This window comes from Lampetra planeri, chromosome 9 (assembly GCF_965212315.1).
Source record: "Lampetra planeri chromosome 9, kcLamPlan1.2.h2, whole genome shotgun sequence".
Classification (NCBI taxonomy): Eukaryota; Metazoa; Chordata; class Hyperoartia; order Petromyzontiformes; family Petromyzontidae; genus Lampetra; species Lampetra planeri.
Window position 1 is genome coordinate 3,195,740 of NC_136115.1, and position 13,483 is coordinate 3,209,222.

The 13,483-nt window shown below is 41.0% G+C and overlaps 1 protein-coding gene across 4 annotated transcripts in view; it reads left to right on the forward strand.

Annotated features, from left to right (window-relative positions):
- LOC144720564 (pro-neuregulin-1, membrane-bound isoform-like) overlaps positions 1–6,091 on the forward strand; it is a 492,307-nt gene extending 486,216 nt beyond the window's left edge. For 3 of the 4 annotated variants that reach the window (XM_078597372.1, XM_078597371.1, XM_078597374.1), the window contains exon 10: positions 793–6,091. In XM_078597372.1, the coding sequence (XP_078453498.1) occupies positions 793–1,612 (820 nt within the window). In that variant the 3' untranslated portion in view covers positions 1,613–6,091. The remainder of the gene's footprint in view (positions 1–792) is intronic. The other variant, XM_078597375.1, reaches the window with a different exon arrangement.
- The last annotated feature ends 7,392 nt before the right edge of the window (positions 6,092–13,483 follow it).

Sequence of the window (13,483 nt, forward strand, 5' to 3'; positions counted from 1 at the left end):
GTAAAGTCACGTAGGTAAAAAAACATTAAAATTAATAAAAGTAAAATAAAATAAAAATCACGACGTTTCGGAGGCAACAGACGGAAGCTTGTGTTGCCTCCGAAACGTCGTGATTTTTATTTTATTTTACTTTTATTAATTTTAATGTTTTTTTACCTACGTGACTTTACCGAAAAAACCTAAGAATATTGCAGGCTTGCAACCCTGATATTTTTTTTTTACTTTTCCATTTAGCTTCACATTGTGTTATATTCCAACAGCTGTAGTCAGCAATGCCTTAAGACTGTCTCCAGTTTATGGATGATCATATAAAAAATATAAAAAATACTCGTGACACTGCAATCTGGAGACATAGCTGAACCTACAGAAAGCGCTGAGAGCAATTGTCAGGTTAACGTGATTTTTTGTCAAAATTAGCATTGAGGCGGTGCTCCTCTGCTGTTTACAGGCCTGAAAGAGCAGTGGAAATTCCACTTTCCTTACGGAGAGCACAAGTCTGTGCATATGACAACCATTGTTGACTTCCCCGTAAAGTGGTCCCGACTTTATCGACCCCGGGGTCGGGGGGGATGATGGGCGTAGTCAACCACCAAACCGGGATTTGAACTCGCGACCTTCCGCTCGCTCCACTGCTGAGCCACCGAGGGCCAGTTTTGCTGACAAGTCAAGTTCATCGCATCAGAATTCACCTCCAATTAGCACGGTCGCCTACGCGCGGCGCAACCCAAATTCAACAAACCGCACGCAGCACATCCATGCGTACGCGCTCTGTCGCCCCCCACCCCCCCGCAGCTACGTGTCAGCCGTCACGACGCCGGCACGGAGCTCCCCGGTCGAGCTGTACTTCCCGCGGCACAACGGGCACGCGGCGGCGGACGGCGCGCAGAGCTCGGCCCACTCGCCTAGGCCGCCCCCACTGCCGCCGCTGGGCACGGCGGCGCAATGCGCCGACAGCCCCTCCACGCGGCTCTGGCGGCCCCCGAACCAGCAGCAGCAGCACCGGGGCGGCTGGGGCGACGCGAGCCGCGGCGGCAGCTGCAGCAGCAGCGTGCCGCCGAGCCCAGCGTGGTTCCTGGAGGAGGAGGAGTACGAGACGACGCAGGAGTACGAGATCCCGCCCGATGACTACCCGAAGCGTGCCGCTGCGCAAGCGGCGGTGTCCGTGGCGCCGGTGAAGGGTCTCAACAGGGTGAAGCAGTCGTCTCGACGCAACGGCAAGCGGAAAAATGGCACGGTGATGGCCGGTGCCACAAAGGGCCCCATCGCCTTCGACTTTAGCACGGGCAGCAGCGGCACGGAGTCCGACGAGGAGGAGGAGGAGGAAGAGAGTGAGTTTGAGATTGGTGAGAACACGCCCTTTCTGAGCATCCAGAACCCGCTCTCCGCTGCCTCTTTCGCCAACGGCGATGGGACGGCCGTCGTGTCTCCACGGTCCTTCTCAGGCCAGTATTCTGGCCCCCGGCTGGGCAGCCAGTCTCCATCCCGGCTGGTGGGTAACGGACGGCAAAACTCGCTGTCGTCGGCGTTCACCACCAGCCAGTTCAGCTCGGAAGAGGAGCTCCAGGCGAGGCTGGGAAACGCGCTCCGTAGACAGGATCCCATAGCCGTCTAAACTTGCTTTCTCGAGAAAACAAAAAAAAAAGGATCGAACCCTTGTCTGTTGTTGCTTCATTAAACTGAACGAAGTATTTAATAGATGCAAGTTATTCAACATAAGTAACGCACATGCTGAATTAGTGAAATTAACAAGACTGTTTCAGAAACTGCTCTTTGCAAATCCTAGTGACTCTTCTGATTGGGTATTATGCAGCATAGTGCCATATTACACATTGTGTAGAATTTGCATTATAAAGACTGCATATTGTATATTGTATACAAGATATGTTATTTTTTGTGCCTTTTTGTCTTTATTTATACTATAGCAGAGGTCAATCTGGGCATTGATAAGCCTAAATCATGATTATTGAGTGATGGCTTGGTTCATACGAAACTATTTTGCAATGTGCTAATGATATAAATCAATAAGTCAATTGCAGGCAACGTTGACAATTGTGCATACAAATTTACTGTCGTTAAAAAGACAGGAAAGCATGTAACTATGCACATGAGCAGATTCATCTTAGTAAACGTGCTGTTTTCAAATTGTGCTGACAGATAATCTTTCGTCTCCCATGAATATTGGTGGGTGGGTGGCTTTAACCACAATAATAGCATTTTTTAATACATATTATAAATCATTAATTCTTAAAGTTGTATGTTTTTGAAACTGTAATATTTATTAGTCATTTCTTTATTAACGTTAATATTTAGGATCACAGTACGTGTGTAGATTTTTATATTAAATTCCTAATTTTGTATTTCTTTCCCTTAAATAATTTTACATGTGTTTTTGGGTTCTAATTTTCTTAAGAGTACAATCATGGTAAAAAATAATTATACACAAAAATAACTGTCTGAAATCATCTATTTAAAACAGGCCTTTGTTTCTATATATGATACAATACTTAAAAGTTTGATATGCAGTTTTAAATAAAGCATTTTAACAAAACACCTTTTTCCAAAGCTGATAATTACGTTTACAAATAAACTTTGTGGACGCTTCACGAAATTTTAAAATTGTGGTAATTTGTTTATTGGCATATTACAAAATCATTTAACCATATTTATTTTAAATACAGTCGGGACATCGAAATACACCCTAACACCTTGTCATCACTTAGTAGTCATGATTTAAAAAAAAGGACTTGTGCAATATTAGGAGCCAAACTTGTGTAAGGTAGACAAAGCTGTACATTGCGTGCATCCCATTTTACAGAAATTGTTTTGTATATTGACATATGACATTATACAAGTCCACGGATATTTTTTTTACAGTACCTTCCTGTTATCCCCAGTCCATCCCTAATATTGCACATGTCTTACGAGGCATGGGTGGAAATTGCAGTATGGAATAACTATTTCTCATGTTATAACCAGCCCTGCTGTACCGTGTACATTCAATAGAACTTTACTGAGCAGTAGGTTAAGGCATACTAGAATCCTTCTTTTCCTTGCCAAAGTTTGTAATGTTTGAAAGAAGCGATTCCGTTAAGCATGAGATGAGACTAATGCCTGCAGAGAATGTATATTTCTTTTGCGTTTCGGCCATTCAACTCATGTTTTGCTTGTTTCTTTTCATTTGTAGAACCCACTGAATACGAACTTATCGTGTCGACGTCAAAGTTTCCGAGTGTGCAAATGCATAAGGAATTGTAAATTTCAAGTATTTTTTACTTGCATCACATGTGGTTTCTCTCTATATCTGATGTCGGTATGCAAATTATTTGTATGTTTACTGGAGGAAGTGCTGCTGCAATGGGAAGTCTTGGCATTTGCAAATTATGATGTTTGGCTCATGGACATGTGTCTGCTTGGTGTCCTTTTATTGTAAAAAAAATACAATCAGATCAACATTTTTGCCCAAAACTAGAATAAATTAATAAAATGTATTCTACTGAATATTTTAATAATTTATTGCAAATTCTATTCACCTTTAACTCGTGTTATATTTGACATGAGGCTAACATGGATTGGTTTGTCAGCCACAAATATAAACATTTAGATTTACATGTCTGAAAAACAAAATGTACAAGTTAGCACGTGTGTGTGTGTGCATTTTTTGAGTTAATGAAATCATCGTTCAAGGGAACAAAAGTTGCATTTATGTTGATGTCATGTGCATAAAACATGTGTGAGGGGTAATCTAAAGGTTTTGAGAATTAGGGACTAAAAACAACTCGAATAAAATATCTGCCTTATTTTGAAACCAATATATGAACATTCTAAAAATTAGGGGTGTAATATTTGCGAAATTTGACCAATTAATCTAAATTCCTAAGCTTGAAATGCATGCCTAAAGTGGTACGTGCGAGAATCGACATTTTGCAATTCATTCGTGTTATGTAATGGGCTCACGTGATCCCCTGCAGCCACAGAATGCTGACACAAGAATCGAACCGTGACCCTAAATTGCGACGATTAATTGCATTGCATGGGCAGTTGCATCATTGCACCCTTACCGAAATGGAACACAAAGCTGCAATTTTACGTCTGGCAAGTCCATTCTCACTCGATATTACTCACTGGAAAAATACACCACGGTATTAAGTTGTGAGTGCATATTTCAAACCGGGCCTCAAACATGTTTTGATCACCCTTCATGCAATTATTTCCACACGCTAAAAGGCCTATGAGCTGTACCTGGTAGGAAATATTTTTTTATTATATAACAAGATATATTCACTTTTGGACCGTACCAAAAAAACGCTGTTTCCACATGAATAAACAAAAACGGATAAAATTATTACAAATGTAAATGTATTATTTAAATAGTTTCCAGGCACAAGACCTCCACAAAGGGGTCGTGTGTGCATGATTTCACTCTCTGCTTTGTTGATGTTCTCAAAGCTCAAAATTACATTTGTGTGTACTTGCCATAGACACAAACTTTTTTTAATTTCAGGTTTTACCCTGCCATCAGAAAACAGAGTGTTGTGATATTGCGCGTATTAAATGGAATCACAGAAATACAAATATTATGATGCCACAAAGCTGACAACTGCCAAAACGATGACTCACGGTCATCACCCCAGAGCAGCGAGTTAAATGTGTAAAATGTTAATGTTACATTTACGTGAGGAATGCATTGCTAATGTTAAGATATTCTCTTTTTAATACAGCCAACCTTTATACATCACTTGACAAAAGCCACATAGTCTTCTATTGAGATGGTTTTCCTCTTAGAAAATTAATAAATTAATACATATACACATAGGCCAAACTTTGTTGAGTGTTTTTTTGAGTATTTTAAGTCACGTTTCTAATTAATATTTCACTAATTATTATATTTCAGGATCCAGTGTGACTCCCTGAGAGCTTGTTGCAGTAATTTGCATGCCCTTTTCATCTGAGACTATTTCATTTTGGTTCGATTATTTTATTTTCACTCAAATGCACCCTCTCAAATTGAAAGTCTCAACGCAAAATCAAACAATAATACAATGTGCTTTATTTTTATGAACAAAAATGTGATAGGGTGGTTTCTGGGTAGTTGGAACAAAGTTACTATCTGTAAGCATTAGCAAATAACCACTTCTATTTTGTTTTAATTTTGACATGTATGCTATGGTAAATTAATAGTTTGAAGGTTTAACAATTCTATTTAACCACTTTTATTTTTTTTTCTGCACATATGTATTGCTTTAATTATTGCTTTTTTGTTGGAATAAGCATTTCATATTTTCGTGTGCTAATGTGCCCAACCGATTCCATATGGACCCAGTTATTCTTGCAAAGACTTAAGAGGAATATTTTTATTTCTCTCACAAATAAGGATTTTAGCGGGGGAAATAACTAGGTACAGCTGCATTAGCGGAGTGTTGTAAATACTTTTTTTCATTTCTCCACATAGAATAGAGTGTTAATGTTATTTATTTACTTGCATAATTGTTATATCAATCAGCCGTAAGCATTGCATACCATATTAATGTTTGTTTTATTATACGCCATCTTTTCCACATATTGTTGCATCTACAAATAGGACATAAGTGTTTAGAATAGGAAACATGTTTAATTTATTTCAAAGAAAATGGTTGAGCTTTTTAATATTTTACTACTTTATAATAAAAAAGACGAGTTTACATCTAAACATCCTGCATTGAAAGTTATCCCAAAATTGTACGTTTAAATCTGTGGACTTTCCAACGATCATTTTTGCTGTACGTATGTAAAGCTTAGCTTCTTTTTTGTTAAAAAAAAGCTCAATAATACAAAAAAAAGTTACATAAAACAAAAAATGGCAAAAAACCCATTTAAAAATTGTAAAAGAAAAAGAACAAAAATAAAAGAAAAATTATATATGTATTTATATATATTAAAAAAAAATGACCTATGGGGGTCTTTCTTTTTGTTGTTTTGTTTGTCAGGTCGCACAGTTGCTTGCCCTGGTCCACAAAAAGGAAATCTTAAGCGTCCCTGCTGTTGATGTATATTATGCATTGCAAATGACCAAACCAAGACATTAAAACAATAAAATCAATTTACATTTGCTGTGCCGTGCCACCTTATTGTGTCTCTTTCTTCTGTTTGGTGTCACAAGACAAATGTGTCCATGCGAGTGTCATTTGTTGTATATAAGTGGTGGTAGACAGAGCATTCGTAGCACAGTGATAAGTGTGCTGCGTCTTGAATGAACCCTGCCGAGCTGAGTTCCATTCGCCGGCCACAGCTAGCATCAGTGGTGAGTGGTATCAAAACCAGTCTTGCCTTCCCTACCAGCCCTGTGCCAACCAACGCTGAGTAGAGTGGTGAATTATGGTTAAGCAAAATCCATGACCGACGTGCGTGGAGAGACCATCGATTGGAAAAATTCGAAGGGAACTACGATTCGACGAGGTATTGAGTGAGCCAACAGAATCGGAGAGAAAATATTAAGCCACAGTGGTTCGGGTGGCTGAGCTGGCATCGATAACTTCCTGGGTTTAGATCCAAGTAGCTGGCTTGATTAAAACTGTTTTTCAAGTCATGCCTAGTGCGTTGATTATCTTAACCCTATCAAACAAGGAATGTACCAAAAGTTTATTACGTTCGGTGCTGTGTTTAATGATAATTTAAACATACGTGCGACTTGTGCGAAAATATTTGCTCTGCGGAAGGGTGGGTGCGAAAGTGTTGCCCTCCAGTAGGTGGATCAGATGTCACTCGAAGTGATCTCAGAAATAGTTTTCTAATTTCCACCTCCACGGGCAATGCAAAGCACTGTTCTGAAAGAGTTTTGAATGGGTTATTTGTCTCGTGACTTAAGGCTGATTCAAATAATCCACCATCGGTGTAACTTTGGCGGGGAGGAACTGTGCTATGTAGGATTTTAGATGGTACTATTCTCATTGTAAGGGCATGTTTGGTTGCTTTATACATAATCTAAATCGTTTAATGTGCTTATTCATTTGGCAATGCAGAGTTTTTTCATTTTATTAGAAAAATTAGGTCACTGTTTCATAACTTACACACCGCCCCTAGGCAATGAATGCCACTTTTGCAAGCAGAGTCCGCACAAAACATTGTCTCCATGTGTAGGAACATTTATCCATAATGCGTTGTGGCGAATCAGTCATGGAGATATTGCCTTTGTATTGGGCACAGTTGGAGCATTTTGTTCTTTAAGCTGTGCACCAGCATGCACGCAAAAGCCAGTTTGTGATGTGTACACAAGTCACCACTGTTTCCTAAGCCCTTTAATGCAGCCTTAGGCCCACGATTCACAGTGTGCTGGATTAAAGTGAAACGTGTAAAAATTGCAGGGGAAAAAATAAAATTTGGCAAATGGGTAAGTTTGCATATGCAACTGCATGTGAAATGCTCACTTGCGATGATCTTGCTGTGCCGGTTTCAAAGAGAATGTGATGCCCCCCTCGAGCAGGGCACGTGTCACTAGGGCAGTCGTGACAAAGGGCAGGCCAGGGGGTTCAGATTATTTCGTCTTGGCTTGGAGGCAGGACCAGACTGCAAGTGACATTTCATTGAAGTGCATTTCACGTAATCAGTTTATATATGCGCCCGAGGAATGACCACAGTGCCTTTTGTCCGTTATGAATGTTTGCGTGACTCTTTTTGAATGCTGTCCACCGAGCTGGAGGATATCTCATTTGCAAAATTGGAAATGAGGAAAAGGCAGCTGCCTCATTTTAATGTCATCATCATTATCACCCGTTATGTTTTGTATCTGGCAGAGTTGGTTTGGCAATAATGTTCCATCTCCCTTTTGTCTTTTCAGTCTTTCTCTCGTTCAATATCCATGAACATTGTTCTTCTCCATGTCTCTTATTACTCCCTTTCAACTCTGTGATGGCGTTCTTCTACGTTTATTCCCAGTCCCTCTAAGCATTTGTACAGATTCAAATTACGACCTTATTTTATCCTGGCCTGAAATATATTTTGCGATATTGATCACGTGACAGCAAATATAAATAATATTAATTGTACGCACATTAAAACAAAATTATCATGAAAACCAATAAGATGGTTTCAATAAGGTCATTATCTGCCATGAAATGCAGAGGAAAAGTGAATACTGACAATGAATGTGGGACAATGCAGGAGATGTGGTGAGATGCTAACGACCTTTCCTGGTATGCAAGAGGTCGTGGGTTCGATCCCGACCCTGACGCCTGCTGTATATTTGAAGTTGGCACGTTCTCCCCGTGGTCGTGTGACTTTTTCTCCCGGTCCTCCGGGTTTTCCCTCCAAATTTAGGCAACACGCCTTTAGAGTATTTGGCTGCTAAACATTTCCACTTTCGTCGAGCTATCATTTGTGACCAGGTCGCTTCTGAAAACAGATCTATATCGCTCAGGTCGGCTTTACATGGTGAACAAAAAAAGTTGATTTTTTTAGTTCAGTTCATATACACACAATGGCCGATGGATAAAACTGGTGACGGAATAGCAGCTAAAGGAGGGAACGCGCTCGAGAGAACAACCACCACGGAGATGGAGCTATGAGATGAGTCTGCGCATCGGGAGGGAGATGGATTTTGACATCTCAGGAACATGAACGCGTGATAATTTTATTTTATTATGTTACATTTTTATTATTTTATTATTTCCCTTCTACGCGACTTTATCGAAAAAACCAAGAATATGAATCCCTGCAGTCACGAAAGCTTTAAATCGAAAAATGTCTGAAATCATTAACATTTGCAAAATAAGCACGAATATTTAGATGTTTTAATTTCTGCGTCCCATGAAGACATTATTACTGTGGTATGGTAGTTGCAATACAAGATGTTGGTCTGATAATTATGTTCACGAGATAATATACTGGGGATTTTTTTTTACCCATACAATCATATCTATACGCAGCTTATCAACCCACACTGACCAGAGTGGTGAAGTATAGTCAGGTACATTTCGATTTAAAGCTTTCGTGACTGCAGGGATTCATCTTCTTGGTTCTTTCGGTATATCGTCAGGTAATCCACACGATCAGCATGGCGAGGGAAAGCCTTAATCCAGAAATGGATTGACAACGACGGCCGGGCGTGGTGTTGGCCACCCACCCCCTCGTGTGCCGTGCCGGCCTAAATAGGTGCTCGCTAACAGCGAGTTCACTCGGCGTGGTTCAGTGCTGCTGAGGTTGTGCACTCTCCACACGGCCCTGGTGCTGACGAGTTGCGCACAAGATGTGTTGTGTGTGTGGGAGGTGTTTTTGCTTTGACGTGGAGTGACAGGCATATGAACGGAGACGTGGTTATCTGCTTGTCTATTTCGGTACACATACAAGTTGAGGCACAGCTGTTATTGCGCTGCGCTTTGCTCTGCTTTAACACAGTTTGGTTCCTGGCCACAACCGAACGCAGGCTTCCTCTCGTGCAAGCGGTTCTTCGTGTTCTTCGTCTTCTTAACTTGGGGTGCACCCTGCACCCCCTGGGGGTGCGAAATGCCCATTCTGGGGAGTGCGAGACAAATCATCGAAACATAAATTAAGCACGGGCACATTAGAACAGCTACTTTGTTTCATCAAACCCCTGTGTATTTTTTATTTAAAGCTTTCGTGACTGCGGGGATTAATATTCTTGGTTCTTTCGGTAAAGTCACGTAGAAGAGAAATATTAATATTATTTTATTTTATTATTTTCCTTCTACGTGACTTTACCGAAAGAACCAAGAATATGAATTCCTGTGTATTTGTTAACATTGTACGTGTTTACACGATACAGAATCCAAGGGGTGGCAAGGCTGCAGTAAAGGTTAACAAACCCTGGTCCCGTGGCTCATCATAACGTGAGAGTAATGTGTGAGTGTGTGATGCATCAATTTCAGTAGCGAGTGGATCAACGGTGTAATTGTTTAGGGTTTGGCCTGTGCCTTCAGGCAATTGGACATTAAGAACCTCATTGCCGGACCCCGGGATCCCATAAGCCCTCCGGCTCTCGCATAAACTGCGTTGAGACGTAATTTTATGTCTGTTGAAGGCGAACGACACGGCAATCTATTCCTTTCGACGAGCTCTGCACGATGCGCTAATGAAAGTTTCAAATTCTAGATTTAAAGTTTTCGTGACTGCAAGGATTCATACTCTTTGTTTTTTTCGGTAAAGTCCCGTAGGTAAAAAATTTAATGAAAAAACAACTAAATTAAATCACGACGTTTCGGAGGCAACACAAGCTTCCGTCTTCAAAGACGTCTTCACAGACTGTCTAGCTTGTGTTGCCTCCGAAACGTCGTGATTTAATTTAGTTGTTTTTTCATTAAATTTTTTACCACCGTGACTTTACCGAAAAAAACAAAGAGTATGAAAGTTTCAAAATTTTGTTTCTTCTGCGCATTCGTCCTCGCCGCTGCGCTTGGACGACATGGCAAACAGATCGATCCGCGGCCAGGCGGGTCGCGACGTTTGTGTGCGCGGTGGGACGCAGTTGCCAAAAATAAATGGATTAATTACTTCTAGATTTGAAGCTTTCGTGACTGCAAGGAATCATCTTCTTAGGTTTTTTCGGTAAAGTCACGTGACTTTACCGAAAAAACCTAAGAAGATGGATTAATTACCATTTTGACTTCCGTTTATTCGGGACCCCGGGGTCCCACCACAAGGTTAAGTTGTTGCCCTGTGGCCCGGCCCCACCCGAGCAGTTGCCTCACCACCCCCTCTCGTGCTGCGCCAGGCTTAATAGGCGCTCACGAACTGCACTTGGCTCAAAGAGTCTCTAGAAACTTGAGTGTCAAATCTGGATTTTTACACCGGTGCAACGTAGCTTTCATGGGCTTTAAGAAATCAATGCTCTTTGCCACTGATATTTTAAAACTGCTTTCGACTCAAACTGCTTTGCACCATCACAGATAAAATTATCCAGTATGACTTACAAATTTTCAAATGTTAACTGCCTTTCTTACGACTCCCTCATGTGTGCTTACCCTTTAAAAGCCTCGTTACACATTCAAGGTAAAGACAAAGGAGGCATTACATCACTTGGCTGGTGGCTAAGAGGATGTGTTTCTTGGTATTCTCAGAGGACCTCCTAAAATAACACGAGCAAACTCGGAGACACCGTTTGCTTGTCTAGAGGCTACAGCAGAAACAATCACATCTATCCGTGCTTTCGCTTGAATCCTACTGACAGGCAAGTGAGAGTTAATGAGGCTAAGTTGCCCTCAAGGGCCGTGTGTTGAGCTTTTATATAAATAAAAAATGTAATCCTGTTTCCGCCACGACTGATGCTCGTGTTGCATCTGTTGAGACTCGTGGGATCAGAAACCTTGATTAACAGGATTTTATTACTTCCGTATCAAATTTTTGTTATTGTTGTTGTTGTTTATGAGTTCATTGTCGGTGTATGTTTTCAGGGTTGGCAATAACAGGTCATTTTGCTCATAGCAGCTGCTGATTCACTACGTTTCCTTTGAAATCATTACGTGCACATTCCATCGAAAACATATTTGAAATTAACTTCCAATGTCTGCACTGTAAATATGTTGTCAGTACGTAAAGGCATGAGGGTATTAGAATATTGGGATGAAAGCTCTTCGTCAATCTACGCTCACGGCTTCTGGTGTAACTGAACAAAGGACCGCACTCACACGTGTATTTATGAGGTTACGGAGATGCATTGGCTCAGATTGCTTTTGGCACGGAGGGTAAATTTGTTTTCCAGAGCAACTGTTGCGAAAGCTTTTTGGCTAATGGGTGTCGGAGTTGTTATCTGATTGAGCGGTTATAAGCACAGCGGTAGCTATTTCCGAGTTCATCTTTCCTGGATCATCGGTTCTTGACCTCTTGTCTGGGTGGCCTCGATGTAGTTCATCACTTGGCGTTTGTAGACAACAGATCTATGCAATGCGCTGCTGTCCAATGTCCCATGCTTTGCGTGCACGGAGAACAGTGGCAAGCTTGGAGTTTGAAATGAGATCATTTCAATCAAGCCAACAACAACAAAACCCAATTGAACAAATTATTTGCCCGCGTGACGTGCCTGACTTGAGTTAACCATTACGCCATGTAGAACACAGCATGTGCACTTTGCTGATTAGCTAAGCTCATATGCACACTTATTGAAATTAGGCGAAAACACATTTGGAATATGCAAAACCCTCATTATCTTCGTAAATATACACATCCAATCATTAATACCAAGGAGGGACCTGTCGATTGCAATAACCACATGCTATATACAGGTCATTGTCTGCGTTGTGCACAATGTACATTTGTGATGCCATTATACTGATCTCTCTACTCTTAACACTTTATTCAATTACGATCGATGAACAAAAAAATGGATATTTTAAAATCAAACATAATGAGGTTAATATATCAACCTCACCGAAGGCGATACAAGTATCTGTTTCGAAGGAGTGCTGCCACGTTGCCAAATTGTGTCCCTGCTTTACAGACGGATCTGAATTATATAATGAGAAATATATAACAAAACACATCGGCTGTGTGTTTTAGAATGCTTGCCGATTACGCACTGGTGCGTGTTATGTGCCAGAAATAATGGTAAATGTCTCCTGAGCCAAAGACAGTTTTTTTTGGGGGGGGGGTGGTGGGGGTGGTGGCCGGGGGGGGGTTTATCCATTTTCTGTCAGCTTCGTGGCTTTCATATTCCGCAGCAGCAGCAGTTATTGCGGTCATCGTTCACGAGCTCTTGCTTTGGCCAACTGTAATCTGCAAAGGCGGTGGGCGGCATTGCGCGGCGAAATAGAAAAAAGCATTGCGTGTAATTACACTGCATACCTAAGTCGACTTTCGTAATTACGATACATGCATTTTGTTGCGACAGTTTAATGTCCTGCAGCAGGGGCTGACAAGTTATTGTTTACGCAGCGAAACTTAGAAAATCCATTTAAATGTCTTCATGCATTGGAGTCGCCTTGTGCTGTGTGGCCTCACTGTCACTTAGAATGAAAGCCGGCTAGCATGTTGATAAATTGCTGTGATTAATTCTCGACACCTGTTCAAACGCTGCCTGTCAGTGTTTCAAATATATATTTTTTTCTGGGTTGAAAAAGTAATGTCATTTATTACTTATCTTTTACAAGTTTAATTTCTTAACACTGTCCAAAAAATATGCAAACCAGAGGCAATGCCTGATTGCATGGGGGCCGGGGGGGTGATTATCTGGCATGCTTGACCATTAGTGACACATTTATATTTACACGATATAACCCAAAAAATACGTTGCTATGAATAATATTGGTCGTGAAAGCCTCTGTTAAACCATTGGGGGGGGGGGTAGGGGGGGCCTTAGCACAAATTATGATTTAGGGCCCCCCATTTAAATTATTTATAAAATACTCGTGAGTGTGACAGAATGAATATAGGCAAGACAAAGATATATAGTGAGATAAGATAAGGGTGGCCAAAAATCCAGATATAGTGAGATGAGAGAAGAGAGAGACGGAGACAGGATATAGATGAGATAGATTAATCGGCCGTTTTTGTCTTCACGAGC